Here is a 17,126-nt window from a genome sequence, read left to right as displayed (position 1 = left end):
GTGAATTAGAAATTCTTCCTGCCTCATCATAGTCCCATATTTACAGGTTAGAAAAATCCTTTGGCCTTTTCTGCTGTTTTTCCTGCCTTTTCAGAGTGGTACACCTCATAGGTTTAGGAACATGGGTCTAGATGAACCACAGATTATTGGATCAGCTACTGGTTAACAGTGGGAGAAAGGAAGGGAGGAAGGGAGAAAGGAAGGAGGGAGTTAAGGAAGAGAAAAGAATGAGAAGACAAAAGGAAAAGAAAGAGAAGAAAGAAAGATAAAAAGAATGAAAGAAAGAGAGGGAGAAGGAGAAAAAGAGGAGAAAAAAAAGTCATTGAAGAGAAATGCACTTCACATTCTTTAAAAGATACATGCATCAAATTAATAGTCAATAAACTCCAGCACAGAAAGAACTGCATAGTACAGATGTTCTGCATGTAATAGTTTGCTGCAGTTTTTCCTTTGACAAACGTCCTTATTGCACTCGTCTTTTGAAGCATATGAAAGCAGCATTTAATCGAAATGGGTCCCGTCTAGCACACTGAGGCTGCTTCATCTGACAGCAGCCAAACTGCCTCATGGAAAGTAGTTTAGCTCCAAATTAGCTTGCTTCTACGTTAAATACCAGCTTGCCTGAGAGTTCTTTGTGAAGACTCCCATATATATCTGTAATATTCTGAGCTTTGAAGCATATGTGCCAGAAAGCTGAGATAGTCTCAGTACTGAGAAGTACAGTACAGTACTCCAGGCTTCATCATAGACTGGAAATGGCAATTATAGAGTATTCGAATACAGCTGACAGGACCGTCTATAAAAGCAGTGTTACAGTGAGTGTCAGAGCCAAGAAAAGTCTTGGTAGTCCGGGCAGATACTGTCATAAGGAGGATCATATGCATAGTAGATAAATAGATGAGCCAGGATCAGGCTGGAGCAATTAGAGAAATGTAGATTCCCACATCTCCACCAGGTCTCTTCACAGTGTAAATTGCTGCTTATTTATACCTCACAGCTGGTCCTGGAGACTCACAATTAAATTGGGGCTTTGGTGTGCTAGAGGCTGTACAAAAATAGGAAAACATCTATGTGGTCAAAACTAACTGGGATATTAGTAAGTTAAACAGTACCAGATCATGGAGAGGGGAAACCAAAATTTCTGTTGCTAAATCATTAAAATGTGGCATGCTTTTGCCCACAACCTTGTCTCAGGCAATTTCTGGCCATAGTTTAGAAGTCAACACAGCAAGGAAGTAATCTCAGTAGGCAGTTTGCATTGCAGCATCTCTGTTTGGAGTCTGTAAGAGTTGAAGAGCCAGGACATGCTGGTTCTTCAGTACCAAAGAATAGATCCTGGCACTGTTTAGTTTGTATCACATAGGTGTAAGCATGAAAAATGGGATAAAACCAAAGAGAAAGTGTCCTGCAGTCTTGCCTACCATCAAAAGCATTGTCCCCACCTGCTGAACGCTCCCATGCATCTGTGATCGCAAAATGTCTCATGAAGATGTTTGCTACCTCACCACTTTGTTCAATATCCTGGGCATGAGAGTGGCAGAGCAGAAATGTCCTCCTCATATTCAGGCTTTATGTACCTTCACCTGTGATGCTTAGCTGCAATAAAATGTCAAACCACCTGCTTCATAAAGCAAATAGTTATTATGTGTTGTCTCTGAGCAGGCAAAATCTGTGTTTGTGATCATTGGAGCAAGTCCAGCATCCTAAGGAAGTTCTGACTTCTCACCCCCACCTGAACCAACATTTTGAAATTTGTCAGTCTTTAAGATTTTACCCCTCTCACCCCAAGAGTCTGAATGAAGCCCAGACCTGGTCAGCATTGCTGAAAGGCCAGGACTTGGCTGGTGCTCAAAGATACACACAATAAAATGGAGATCTAGTTGCAAAGTAAATCAGAACTTTTAAAAAGAGCCTACAAAAATAACAGCCACGGCAAGTGTAAATGTTGGGTTGGAATGCATTCCCTGATAGCTTTGAACAAGAAGTAAAGTGATGGAGAAACGAGGTCTCCTGGGTTTCATTTTAATACCCCCCCTGGAGCTTTCCTCTGCCAGGTTTCTTGCTGAAAGTGTCCCTGTACGATCACAGTCGTCACAGACATTTTTCATGGCCAGATCCCTTTCAAAGCATCTGACAGGGCTGGAGAAAAGTTCAAAGTGATTTAACAGTAGGACAGGAGGGATATGCCCAAATGATGAGGTGAAATACCTACAAATCAGAAAAAAAGTTAAAACAGTCAGCTCTTTTCCCTTTGCTGCAGGGGCTGGCTCCTTGAGACCATCCCTTTAGGACAGAAAATAGTCTCTCGCTAATACTGTCCTAACCTTGGTGACACGCTTAGTCACACAAGACATGGGTTAAATCAAAAAGATGAGTGCCTGGAACTTTCTAGTGCACCTGTGTAACACCTCTTACCTTTGCTTGATCCCCTTAACATCTGTATTCATGTTGTACTCCTACAACATGGATACGTACAGTAAATGCCATTTCACAATTAACTCAAAGAACCGAACTTCAAAAGCTAAAGTCGTCCAATCTATCAGGATATTGGTGCTCAAGTACCTCTGGAGACCTTACCCCATATGAAATTTCTGGGGTTAGACAAAATGTTTACAATTAGGAAGGGCACTGAATTTAGTCTTTCCAAAGTCCCCTTAAAGCTACAAGGGCTCTCTGAGGGGCTGAGGTGGTACTTGTCTGGGGAGTCTTAATTGCAATGTAATTTTTATATTACTCTACAGGGCTTACCCAAGTGCAGGTCATAGATGGATGTGCAAGCTTTTCCAGTCTGGCTGTCTCCAGCTCAGGTACAAACTGGAAACTTGTGTTCACTGTCACATCACCTCCAGGTAAGCTCTGTTTTCTGCATGGTTTTTTGATTTGGTAACTGAACTCAAAACCCTGCTACAGGTGGTCTGAATTTATAAAAAGGGAGCTAAGCTTTGTTTGAATGAGTGGAGCAATGCCAAACCTCTAAACAGCCTGACTCCTGTTACACATCCAAGCTGGCGTTACCCAGGCAGCAAGAGAGCTGGGTGATTCCTGTGCTATTCATGCAAGATCCCCAAAATCAAGATGAGTCAGTATAGAGAAGCATTGCCAGAGAAAGGTGCCTCTATCTCCCCGGATTCCTTAGCTATATATCCCATGTAGGAACCAGGTACTAAAGGTCAGATAAGCTGCCAAGAGCAAACTTTTTCCTTTAAACTGAGTCTTCTTATTCCCTCTTTTTTTCCTGTTTGCATTCAGACAATTTCCATCTGTGCTCCCAGCTATTTTCATAGTGCCTTTCACCGACCGTTTGTCTGCACCTGGTCATCTTTATGGGTGCAACAGGTTATGCAGCTTGTACAAGGCCCCTGAGCAGCCCAGTAATGTTGACAAGGCAGGTGTGCCTACATCTCCTTAGAAATACCAACTGAGGGGCATTTGGCACCTTGGGGATAAGTCACGGAGTGAACTCTGGCTTGTAAAAGCCTCAGGGCAGCTGCACAAGAGAAGCACCTGTCCAGCTGTTTGGGATCCTGAATGTGTCTACAAATGGGGCTTTGAATGTATATAGGGGTCAAAGTGCTGGTTTCTTGTCTCAGAATGACTGTTGAGGCAAGTAAATGGAGAAGCAGAAACATGCTGTCTGGTGTGTAGTCCAAAGACATATTAAGATATAGGTGTTCTAAGACTAAACATAAAGTCTCTATTCTGGTAGTGCATACACATACACATACATATCTATCTATATATATATATCTAGATAGATGCAGATATAAATATCTCATATATATAAAATGAGACCCATCAGGTGGAATGAAGCCGAGGAAGCACAGATAGAAATTTTTCCAGGAAAGGTAAGGCAATGTGTATGCCACTGCATGAAACCCTGATGAGTACTCCTTTGAAGTGCTGAACATAACTTCGTTTACGCATGTTCGGAGATGATCGCAAAATAGGATAGGTACAGACTGAGCATTTTTAATTAGATAACTCCAAGAAAGCATGGCTTTTTTTCAGCCAGAAAAAAAAAAAAAAAAAACAGAGAGGGAAATACATCAGACTGGTGAAGTGGCCAGTTGGAAGTAGCTAATGAAAAAAATTTGAGCTATAAAATTGGAAGAAGGTTACTAACATTTAGACTGTATTTTTCTGAACAGCTGATCTTAAAAGGTAGGAATAGTGAGAGCAGATCAAACTGCTTTTGAATGGACGTCAATACACTTGTGGGTGGTACTGTACAACGTGGTAGACACAATGGAATGGGATGGGATTTATAGCCCAAAAAATCCGGAGAACTGGGCTGCAGGAGGTGCTTGGAGGTGGGTTTTAAAGGAGGCACACATTCCTGTTTTAAGGGGCACATATGCTCATTTTGAGGGCGCATGCTGCCAGACACCCACAGCTCCCATTGCCTTCACTTCAGTGACAGCAGATGGGAATCGAGCACCTCAGAGGATCCGACTCTTCAGTAGGAAGTGCAGCTTAATGAAATGTGTTTAGAAAGCTGTTTCAGGGAGGTCATAAAAATCTTTCCTCTGAACAAAGATCAAAAGGAGATCCCTTTTCTGAAAGATTTAGCCCGTCAGAGAGTTGCAAAGAGATATTTACAGCTTGCAATGCGGATGGCTGATGCCTCCATGTAGGTATCACCTCTGTAAATCAGAGTACTGTACACTTCTAATACACATTGCAAAAGTACACTCCAAAGAAGCAATTCCCTTTGCTTGTTTGTAATTGGGAACTGTGCTGGAGACAGTATAAAGGCTTTTATACTGCCAGGTTCTTATTGAAGATACTTGCTTATTTTTGAGGTAAACAAACAAAAATTAAACAATCAAATAGTAGATGTTTGGGATACGCTTTCATCACTAGGTTTCTATGTGTACCCTGGCACAGTTTGCTGTTTGGAGACAGCTCAGAAGATGCAGCTGACACTGAATGCAATAATCCCAAATGTTTCAGTGGTAGCTCCTGGGGAGAGCAGACTATTCATAACAACATTGCATAGTCTTGCTCCTTGTTTTACAGTAATATTCATTTAACTGATATAGATCCCAATGGGCCTGATATATCCACTTTCCATTTAAACCAATAGCAGTCTACTCCAAACTACTAGAGTAGTGCAAAGCACCTTTAAGCACCTGTGTAGAGTCCTTGATATCTGTGAGATTACTTCTCAACTGAAATTCATATGTGTTTGTACTTGCAGGCAAATTTTTCCCAATTGGAACATGCTTCCCACATTGTTCTGATGAAGCTCTGATTTGTTCAAGTGGACAACGTTGACACAAATCTAATTAGTTTCAGATAGAAGTACTTACAGCTACTCACCCTAGTCTCCAAGCCTCCATCTGACAGTGTTTCTGAATTTTTTTTTAATGACTTGAAGGAAAAAAGGTTTCTACATTTTTACTAAAAGTGCAACTCAAACATGTAAAAGAAATATCCATCTGTCAAAAGGATTAGGATTGTGGGGTTGGGAATCATAAGGAGTCAGGTAGTAGTAAGACAGGTAATGAGTTGATGTGCTAATCCACATCCTTCAAATTGGTCTATGGAGTGTCAGGGCCAGTTTTGTAAACTCCTGTTCTTCCCAGGCACATTTCCATTCAACATGCTTTTTGGAAGTGAGTCAGGGAACCAAAAGCTCTCCATATTTCTGATTTTTTAAAATGGCAGTATTAGGCATCTTCCAGTCCTTGAAGGTGCTGAGATGCTGAGATCAAATGAACTCCTGACCACAGAAACTAGGAGTAGTGGCTGGCTTGATTCTGACTTCTTTTACAGAAAACTTTGGGTTCTTTGGGTGAAAAGCATTGTGTACATCAAGACACTAAACACTTGCCATGTTAACACTGACATTTTTTATTTATAATGCTCATTCTGCACAATGGAAATGTTAGCAAGTTTGCCAGGAGTTTTCTGCATCATGGACTTAAGCTTAACGCTAGCGAATGTTTCTAGGTTCCCCATAACTTATACTGGTATGAATCGGGTATAGCCTGTAAAAACTGCATGACTTAGCACCTTTCTTGTTGCAAACCGTTTCTCTGCCTTGCTAGGCAGAATGAGCATGTTTTCTGTCTGGGCCTGATCTGTTTGTCCTCAGAAACAGATGTTTTGTGAATGTATTTTTGGGGTTTGGTAGTCAGCTAAACAAATACATGGAAGAAATGTTAAGAATTGTTAAACACAAAGAGACTGCCATCTGCTTCAGGAAGCACTGAAAGCTTGAAACATACGTTGGAGGAGTATTGTTACGTATTTGGTTTGTCCTGGTACTCAGTCCTAAATAAATATTGTTGGCTAACGTTGGATCTGGAGACAGACAGACTTACGGGTTGTTCCTGCATACATTTTTAACAGCAGCATCAATGTTGAAAGGCTACAACATGGTGTTTTAGCTGTGAAACCAGTGTTCTTGCTTTCATAATAAACTCTGACTGCTTTGAATTCTCAGGGGCTAAGTTTACTGTGCTGTCTCAGCCTTTTACCATCTTCCCTGTCCCCATGGGAGCAAAGGCCAGCATGATCCTTGTTGTCATACTGAGTTCAGCAGCATCTGCATTCATCCTCGCTCTTGCACTCTGCTGGTTCAAGAAGAGCAAAAGCAACAGTAAGTTGGAAATACCCACTAAAATATATACTTACAGACTCTCGATTGTATTTAACAAATCTTCTGAGTGGCCACAACCGGATTCAGATGATGGCACTCAAAGACAGCCCTGAGAAGTTCAGTCATTAGCAGTATGGTTTGTAGTTCACATTTACACAGGTTTGTGCCTATCTGTTGCCTGCGTCCTGGATGGAAAAAGTACTAACTGTATGTGAAAATGATGAAAATCCGATTTCTATAGTGCAGGCAAGGAACTGAGAAATGGAGGAAATATTCACTATGATTTCAATGATCCATCCAAGCACTGCATTGTCCTGATGAAGGATGACAAAGCAAAATATCTTGCTGTGGTGAGGTTATGCAAAGCCTTGGAGCTGACCAGGGACCAGACACAGCTGCAGTGTGGATGTCAGAGAGGCAGCAGCACGGCCATGCTCACATCACACCATCAGCATCACAGGAGTCAAAGCAATAGTGGGAGGGCTTCAGCTTCTCTGGAGCTCTCCCCCAAGCAAATCCACACCTCTACTAATTTACCTTAAGGTTGTTTCCTTTTTAGCATTGATCTTAAAACAAATACAGCGACCACAAGGAGGCTTTCTCACTGCAGAAGGCATAAAGTTATTTGTGTAAGAGAAGAACTGAAGATAAAAAGATGTAACTGTGACTGTAACTGTTGGTGGTTTGATTGCCAAACAGCCTCCTCAAAGTGCTGGATATGTTGAAAGTTACTAATAACTTGGCCTTTCAGATATGCTAACTGAAGCTGGGACCTAGCCAAATGTACAGGTAACGAGTAGCGGAGGAGTAAATGCACATCCAAGCTAGTAAGACATCTCCACTCGTTTCAAGACCTTTTTACTAGATTTTCAAAAGTTTTGCTTGCAAGTAAGTTTGCAAATCCAGGCTAAAGGGTCTTTCTTCTAAACTGCACCATGAGCACTAACTGCAATAAGGTCTGAATTTCTAGTATTACTGAACATGGTAATAACATAAGGAAGGGTTCTACCCAAGACAACAGGGGGAATCCTAACAGCAAAATGTGAGATGGTATGAACATTCCACTTTGGGGCAGAAAGAACACTTCTAGGTTACCTGTTAATTCCCCAGCAATATATTGTTGCTTGAATTAATAATTGCTGCTGAGCTGAGGATGGACTGAGAGTGATGTGACTGTATGTTTCATTACAGCAACGAGGATGGAACAGGCTGATGTACAGCAGGCCAGTACCAAGGGACCCCGTAAACAAGTGCAGCCTCATGCAGCTCACATCCAGCCTTGCTACAATCAAGGAGAAAATAGAAGTGGTGTGCCTATAGCAGGAGGTGAGAGTGTAGTTCCACAATAATTCAAATTTTTAAACAGTTGAGTACTGAGAGTTATTTTAGGTCTGTTAAACTATAGGTTTGTATAGGATCAGTGGCATAGTTCTTCTCAGAAGGTCTATCACTTTATTACCTCCTTGTCCTCCTTGGTTTTTTTCTATATGTCATTTTATCTCCTTTTATACATGCAGTGTGAAACCTTGGCTGCACTGAAGGGAGCAGCATAATCCCTCTTGCCCTCAGTGAGTCCATGACTTCACCTAGTGTTTTTGGAGCAGGACAGCGACCAGCATTCTCAAAGCTCTGGAGGGATTTGCAGTCTGTGGAGGACTGCAGTGAGGTATGCTGGAGGTAGAAAAAAACCAAGCAGGGCTCATTTACATGGTCTGTGTTACCTTGAACCACTCGCTGGACCTTCATGCCATGCTTTCTGAGCAGTGAGCCCAAGCCAGCACCCCACAGCAGCTCCATTCCCACCCACCCTACTCAGTGACCCCCTTTACTCTCCAGGGACCTGCCACAAACACCCGTTTTTCGCACACCTCCTCGAGACTTGTCTTTTCATCATCTGCTGATCAAACACGACTTCTTCTGAGGTCATGGAAACGCAGACAGCCTCAGGGGCCTGTGGCTGGCAGCACAAAGCACTGGCTCCACTCTCTGCAAGTGTGAAATGTTCTTACAGGACTGGGTGGTGCGGTTGTTTTTTGTTGTTTTTTTTTTTTTGTCTCACCTGCCAACAGCACAGATCTAAGGGCATTCGAATAACCCCGCTGAACCACCCGTTTATTCTGTTTTGGGAATTTCTTCTTCCTCCTCCTTCCCAAAGCCTGTGGATTACATAAGAGGCAGGAAGAGAGGAGCTGAAGTTTTATCTCCTTTTAATTAGCATCCATCACAAAAGCAGAGGGAGAGGGAGAAGGAGAGAGGAAATTCTGCAGTTTATGTGTTTTGATATTTGCTGTACTCCTCCAAAACACAGCGTTCAGCTGTGTGCCTTAGGATACATATCTGCTATAAATTCATTTTTTATCTAATTTGTCTGAGATCTAAGCTTCCTGTGGAGGTCTGAGATCAAAGGATCTGATTCTGTCTGATGTCGGCTCTGACACATAATGCGTGCTGACTTAGTTCTGTCTATAAACTCGCAGTGGGAGGCTGCCATTCTCCCTTGGCACCTTTACATAGTGAACTTTCATTTTGGCTGGGGAGGCTGACAGGTATAGCGTTGATTGGAGCCGTCGTGTAAATAATTCATGGAAAGATTTTTTTTTGTCAGAAAAAGGCAATCCAGCCACTTAAAGTCTTTTAGGAATAGTTGCAAGAAAAAAAAAAAAAGATTCCCCGATAATGTTCAAATCTAAACAAGGGTAACAATATCTTAAGTGAATTTAATACATATGACTTGGAAATGTTTAATGTTTGATTTCCCCTTATTTAAAGTACTGTTGGCTTTGGAGAGAGAGAGAGAGGAAATCAGAGCTGCAGCCCTTTTTGTTTAGTTTTTGCTTTGTAGCTGTTGCCCCCATAAGAAATCCCACTTTTCTAATGCAATTAAGTGTTCGGAGACTTTGTTATTAATCACTACAGTAAGTCTTGCAAGGCAGAGTTTTTCTGTTTGGTAGGTGCTTATACAGTGTGGAGTCCAACGAAGGTCAGGGCCCTGGTTGTTGTCCCAGAACAAGTAGCTGAGGATGGAGATGAAGAAGAAAGCTGTATGCGTAGATGTGCAGTACTGCAGGGGAGAAGGGATCAAGATATTGCCTTGTCTGACCTTGGTGTAACAAAAAATCTCCTCAGATTCACATAATTATCTCTCTCTTGAATTAAATAACTTTTGATTGACTAACACAAGGCTAACAGAGCGGCACCTGGAGGTGAACATAGTGTTTCTTTTTTCTTTTTGCAATTTATTTGGCTGGTTCATCACCTTCACCATTGAAAAGCTGTATCCTCTAACAGCTCACATTTCCTAACTTCAACTTCCAGTCCTTTCAGGTAGTGTACCTGATTGATCCTTATCCTGAACTCCTTGGCCACCATTACCCAGAAACTGCTGTTGCATTCCTGAAGAGGCTGTCCATTCTGCAAATAGGGTGTGCATCCCTTGCTCCTAGAGTGCTCCAGTCGTCTCCTCCTTCCTTTCTAAAAGTTTGTCATTTTCTCCACCTTTTACAAAATTTCATTGGAATAAATTTTAGTTTTAATTCCAAATCACTGGTGGAAACACTGAACATCTTCTGTTTTAGTGGTTGTGTCCAGTACTGCCAGGCACCCCCACCTCTGAGAATTGTCTCCCATATATTATCACGGCTTGAGCTCTGTCTGTTAGCTGGTACTTAATCCAGTTAATCGTGTGCTTTAATGATACTGAATAGTTTGTATTTAATTTTAAAAAATCAGGATATTTTAGATTACTATGTCATATAAATCTCAAGGCAGTATTTCGTCCTTGAAACGGCTTATATCTAGAAAATATTTAGCTTCCTCCATTAATTCAAACTCATTTGAAAAGGCCTATTTTTCACAGTTGAAAATGGCACCTTTGAAGATGATCAATACATATCAGGAACTAAATGAAGCTTTGGTATAGGGGATCGTGACCTGATCATCTTGTTTATGTCTATAAAGCAGAAAACTGAACCCAGCGATGTATGTAATTTGTACTTTAAAACAGCCAGCTATCTAATGTTAAAGGAATCTCAAGAAGGAAAACTGTTGCACACAGAAACATGTGTGGCTACTGAAATTTTTCTGACAACTTTCCAGTGAACTTCCAAAAGGTACAATCCTGAAATTGAAAGCTAGAGGTTGTACAAGTTGAATAAAAGCCAGCACTCTTCAACAGGAAAAGTGAGTACAAGCATAAAGTCATTGACATGCCTGTCAGAGTTCAAGGAGTCCCAGGAGCATCTGGATGATGCTTTTAGACATATGATTTAGTTTTAGGTATTCTTGAGAGGAGCAGGGAGCTGGACTCAATGATCTTTATGGGTCTTTTCCAACCTGAGACATTCTATGATTCTATGTTTCTATGAAAATGATTCCAGCAAATAGAGTTCCAATTAATACATTACAGAAAAGGGAGAAGGGAATGAATCTGGCCAGAAGGTCTGACGAACCACAGGGCTAAATGTCACAGGCTGCTAAGGGTTAAACTTCAAGGACAAACCTGAAAAATCAGGAGTGGTAACATTTTCTTGGTTCATTTGTGGTAAGGACCTATAATATATGCTGATGAAGGGACTACAGAAGCTGATGGTGTCCACTAACACATGAGTATAAAGGTTTGGGTCTGGACTGGTTTCATTTTATTTTCAGGGGGGAAGGGAGAGGTTTGCAAGAATTTTACAAATGTTTTTCAGCATCCAGATGAAGCAGGCTGCCAACCTTGCACTGAGGTGATAACACACCCTGTCAACTCAGAAGTCATCTGCTGTAACACTACAAGCAATTCTGCTTCTGTGGTTGATAAATGCTTGTTTTATTAAGATGTAAACATTTTTAATTTCCACATGAAAAATGTATAGTATATATTTTGTTTTTTCTGCATTTTTTCAATATAATTTTTTGATCAGCATTGCAGGTTACTGGCTCTGCCTTGAGTAGGATTCAAATGTTGGAAATCAAAAGTTCTACCTTACCTTATAGCCTGATTCATAGAGAGTTGATATATTTTATAGATGTGTAGTATTAAATTTATTAACAGTCTTAGCAATACATAGCTTATTAACCAGTTGAATTCTATATACTTTTATTATTGAGCATTCCCTGAAATACTTGTTAACCATTGGAAGATGTTCTAGAAGCTGTTAGTGTACCAATAAGAACAAACCAGCTGTTTTGGTTGTTTTATATTTATTTCTGGGAACAGCTCACGGTTGTTTGGTTTTAACAACTTGTTTCTGTCAACTAAAACTTGTTGCCAGTTGTAATTATTTCTCCAACAATAATTGCTTTTTCATTAATGTCTTTAACATGCAGTGAAGGCATCGAAGGGTAAGGAACACAATGGTGGGGTCTGACAATTATTGTAAAGCACAAATAAGTCTTGCTTTCACAGATATGGAAGGAACTGGAGCAGTAGGATGTGCCCCAGGACAACTGGAGGAGCTGAACCTGCAGCCCTGAGAAGCCAAGCCAGTGAGAAAGATGAGCACTGTGCAGCGTAAGACAGGTGACAGAGACACCCTTGCTTCAGCTAGGAAAAGTGATAGTCACCAACAGCTATATGGAGGAACATCTCCTGGTGACTCTCTGCAACTTCAGCAGCCAGCTGTCCCGGGATGCTCCAGCCAGAAGGATGCTCCTCAGCCTTCAGCTGGTTACAAGAAGGAAAGAGAGATGTCTGAAAGGATGCCCAACCATCAGAATGATGTCGGAGAGCATGTTGCTGTGGTAGCAGCAGAGGTGTAAGAGAAGTGATGTGAGATGGTGGACCACTGACAAAGCAGACTTTGCCTCATAGTCAATGGGAAGCTGAGTCTTTTGTCTCTGTGGTCAGAGAAAAACAGACACATATTGGCACAGGGAGCCAGACGGCCACACGTACAAATGAACCCCTTGGATCTGCAGCCAGCTGGTAGACTCTGGCCATGTCAGTGTTGACCTTTCTTAGCTTCTAAAACAGGATGGGTGCATTAAAATTGCCTGTTGAGAACAGTCCTTCTGACACCTCTAAAACTCTCTCCAAGTGTTGTTTGGGGGAGTGTTAGATGGCTAACCAGGTCAGCTTTGAGATTACATCCAAAAGCATTCGGGGGTTAGCCTACCAATTAACAGTCCAGATGATTGGATTTCTGACACTTTAATATACCAGCACTGATGTAGTTCTTAGTGTCTAGAACAATGCTGATCGGTATGTATGCATATATATAAATATATATATGCAAATATATACGAGTTTTCCCATTTCTTCCAATCATGCCTTTAGTTTTGTGTGCATAAATCTCTTCCTTTTTCTGAGGAAAAAACAAACATGTATTCAACTTTCGTCTCATTGTGACTTGAATAAGTGCTTCTATTCCTCCTTTGTGAAATCTGTGTTGGTTTTTGTTGATTTTTTAAAATTTCTTTTAAATCATTTTGCTGAGTTAAATCTTCACCATGGCATTGTTTTCAAACAGTCTTAAATCACTGGCTTGTTATGAACATTACTCTTTATGAATGATAATAATAACGTTGATGTTCTTTGGTTGCTCAGAGAATTCCTGTGTTTTGCTTTACTGAGCTGGAAGATGAGGAACTTTATTATGCCCTCTCTGTACCATAAAATTCTTGGTTGCAAGGTGTCCTGGTGGCACAAGATAAAATTTATATTCCTCTGCAGGAAAAATACTTCATCAGGAAGATGAGGTTTCTGACCAGATCAGCAGGGGAAGAGAAGGTAAGAAACCTTGATCTGAAAAAAAACCCACCCAAACAACCAGAAACCAGTTCACTTCAAGTTGAAGGAGATAAGGTGCAGATTCTTGTCAGTGAGCTACGCGGTTCTCTAAGCACAGAAGCATGCTCACCAGCATTGGTTTATACACTATGGTGTGTTTATAAGCATCATTTTCAGGTGTAATCAGATGGATTCCATGCTGAGCTAGGCTTCTGCCTGACGGCACAGGAGCTTTTCTGGCTTAAGACAGTTGAGGATGAGGGTCTTACATTATCAAGTGCAACAGATCAGCATTTCTGACCTCTTCCATGGTATGGAAAAGCAATTTACTACAGTATTTTCTGCAGAGGCCAAAATAGTGGTTTATGTGAATCAACATGGTAGATCCCTAAGTCTTGTGATTCAGGGTCCGAATAAAAAATTATACCTTGCAGAGACATCCAGGTTTGGTGAAATGATTTGGAGACCCTTCCCTTCCTTCACAGCTGATATCAAGTCTTAGATACTTTCATGTGGTAGGATAATTCCTTTCCTCTCTGCAGAACTACAATTCCTCCCTCCCCTAAACTCCGCTCCCCTCCAGTAATTCTACGCATAGTAAGTGACTCTATCACATCCAAGCAGTGTGGAAGCAAATAATATATAATTACAAATGTCAGAATGTATGCAAATAATATGCAAATAATAGTGAATGTAAATTATATGCAAACATTATACAATGAAGCCTTCTTTTGGGGGAAAAATCAGACATACTGGAAACAGTTAAGGGCTTTAATTAATCCTTTAATTCATAATCCTTGCATTTATCCATACTTTGTTTACAGAATAAGTAATGTCTTGCATGTATAGACTTCTAAAGGCATAAGCAGGGCTAAAAAATCTTTGATTGCAGCATTGTTTCTCTTGATTTCCCACACTACTGTACATTAATTGGGTGAGTGGTGGACCATGGGGAAGCAGTGGGGAGAAAGTGAAGCAAAAACTAATGAAAAATTAGTGCAAACAAGAAGTGAATCCTGAATAAATAAGAGATTTAGGGGAACCTGTTTATCAGGAAAAAAATCACTGTAGTGATGAGAGAGAAAGATGTGACTGAGACTTCGTGGTTGAAGAACATGATTGAAAATGAGATGGTATCTTTTCCAAAAATAATTGGTTCTAGACTGACTTCAGCAACACTTGGATTAAATGGGATTCTACTGCTTTGTGGCTGATGGAGGTCCACGTTTATTTTGAAAATTTTTCCATCTAGACAGGCAAAGGAAAAAACCAGCCTCTTGCTCTTACAGGCAATGTATGGTTAGATGAACAGACATACCCAGACTGCTCCAGGATGTCCTGGGCAGGGCAAGGAAAGAGAACACACATCTCATGTCCCAAGCCAGAAGCTTCATTTTACAATAGTTTGAATATCAGCTTGGCCTATAGAACACCTTCATGTCATTACTGCCTTGCCATCAGAACTTTTGGTGATCTTGCTCAAGATTCTTAGTCTTTACATTGTTGAGTTCTCCTTAATCCTTACACTATAATTAGGGCAACAGTGGCTTCCACCTTTGCATGGACTTTTTATGGATAAATCCATGTGTTGAAATGCTCCTTGATAAGAAGATATTATACATTCCAAAAGGCAATGTGCGGGCAAGACAGTAGGGATGGAATGGAAGAAACCAGAGGAAGAACCCACAGTGTGATGCGGGTTACCCACGAGGAATGGGGTGCCTTGATAGACTTGAGGTTGTTAAGACTTCTGGGCCAACTGCAAGGCGTTCATCTGAAAGGAGTTCACTTGTTTATACACTCAAAGTCCAGCTTCTGCAAGGACACATGAAAAGGCAGCATCAGGATGTCAGCTCAGCTTTTCAAAGAAACCTATAGGCATGTTGTGGCAAAGACTTGTGCTCTAGCTCAGCCCACATTCAGGCCAGCCCTGCAAGGGACATTAAGCCCTTTCAGCACATCTACTTAGGCTTAGCAAAGTGCTAACTTCCCCACACTGAACACCAAGGAAGCCTTCAATGTGCAGGCCAAATGAATGTAAAAGTCTCTGCATCTGCCTGTGCAGATCCATCCTCCGAGACTCAAAGTCTTTCTTGACCATCTTGTTAAGTGTCAGTGAAATTTGACAAGTTTGATTCCACTGCAGACAACAGCAAAATTTTAATGAAGTTTGCTAGATTTGGGGTTTCCACCTGCTAATCTCTTCCTGTCCCATCTCCAATAGCACTTGAATTCAGTTAATTGTTATAAATAGGAGGGTAGCTGAAAGGATGCCTTGTTCCTAACCAGGCTCTCAAGGCTTGTCTGAATTCCCAGACTATGTATGGTCAAAATTGTTCTTCTTCCTTTTTATCCTCCACCCCCCACCCCATTTTGTGGATGTAGTATTTTCTCTTCTTATGTCTGAAGTAGAGGAGTGCATTACAGACAAATTTGCCTAAGGCTTTGGGCCACAGTTGATGAGACTTCACAAAGATACAGGAACAGGCACACCGACAGAAAAAAGAAAGCCTGTGAAAAATTAAAATGACAAGCCTGGTTAGGGAGCAGAGATAACTGGTGATGTAGTAAAATTAATTACAGTCTAGGTTGAAGGAATTGTGTGCCTAAGACAAAATTAAAAAAAAAAAAAAAAAAAAAAAGAAACCAAATAACAGCAATGAGATTATAAACCCTTTCATCATCTCTATATGGTATAACTTCCAATCCCTATTTATTATGACATTTATTATGGCATTTATTTCTATAGGATGAGAGGTATAAATGGCAAATAAAGGAGGCAAGTGTCCGGTCAGAAGGCTTTTTTGTGATCTTCTGATTCTGGAATGAATAGACTTAATAAGAGTGAAATTAAACTCAAAACCAATCTTCAGTGCACTAGAAACTGTGTGAGAAAACCTTCACTGGATCGGGAAAGCTGCATGATGCAACACTCCAAGGGTGGTTATGGGTATCTCCTGGTTATACAGATTCACAGGCTTCTTAGATTTATTTTTTTTACAATCATTATGCATTTGCCAGGACTTGAAATTATTCCAGCTTTGTACCTACTAAAAGGTGAGAAACATTGAGTGATGATTTGTTGATCAACATAAAGACAATTGGAAGAACAAAAGCCAGGCCCTACCATAGGGTCATTCCAAGATTCAAGAACGTAGCAGCCAAGGGTGTTTGCACAGGGATTTCTATGGTGTGTAAAAGCCATATGCTTTTTGGGGGGATGGGGACAGGAGGTGGGTGCTACCTGAGATATAAGATTTCACATATTAGGTGACATGACAGGCTGCAGTGAGGGACAGTGAAGTTCCTAGGAGCATGAGGTCAGCCTAGGAAGCACCTTTGGTAGGTATCACAGTTCTTTTTCACTGGCTCAGACCTCTGTGTGTGTGTGTGTGGAGGTCTGGAGCTGCCAAGAAACTACCAACAATCTTCTACTCTCTCACCAAGGCATTTCAAAATTTTCAGTTTTGAAAGAACAAAATAAAACTAGAGCAACTATTTCATTAGTGAATTTTCTGAAAAGGAAAATAGAAAGACATAGAGAAAGTTTTCTTTTTTAAACTGGAAATTGAAATGGCTTTTGAAGGATGGTTGTTTGGGGAGTTATTTACACTCTCCTTTTGCTTTCTTTTTGGTTTATTTATTTTTCCTTTCCTCTTTTCTCTTTTCTTTCACATTCTGACCAGCAAAGACAAGGAAAAATGTAGGGAGGAAGGAAAGAAAAAAAGTAATAAAAAGACACAATGGTCCCAAACTAATTGAAAAATAAAATAAAAATAGCTTAGTTTGGCCCTAGCTTTATGCTTA

The 17,126-nt window shown here is 40.8% G+C and overlaps 1 protein-coding gene across 1 annotated transcript in view; it reads left to right on the top strand.

Moving 5' to 3' along the window:
• PKHD1 (PKHD1 ciliary IPT domain containing fibrocystin/polyductin) overlaps window positions 1-16,479 on the top strand; it is a 279,722-nt gene extending 263,243 nt beyond the window's left edge. The window contains exons 64-67 of the mRNA XM_027789196.2: window positions 2,742-2,849; window positions 6,452-6,607; window positions 7,799-7,933; window positions 11,997-16,479. Coding sequence (XP_027644997.2) covers window positions 2,742-2,849; window positions 6,452-6,607; window positions 7,799-7,933; window positions 11,997-12,064 — 467 coding nt within the window. The 3' untranslated portion in view covers window positions 12,065-16,479. The remainder of the gene's footprint in view (window positions 1-2,741; window positions 2,850-6,451; window positions 6,608-7,798; window positions 7,934-11,996) is intronic.
• The last annotated feature ends 647 nt before the right edge of the window (window positions 16,480-17,126 follow it).

Source organism: Falco peregrinus, chromosome 7 (genome assembly GCF_023634155.1).
Source record: "Falco peregrinus isolate bFalPer1 chromosome 7, bFalPer1.pri, whole genome shotgun sequence".
NCBI classification, from domain to species: Eukaryota; Metazoa; Chordata; class Aves; order Falconiformes; family Falconidae; genus Falco; species Falco peregrinus.
The sequence above is the reverse complement of the archived record's forward strand: the minus strand, read 5'-3'. Positions and strand labels throughout refer to the sequence as shown.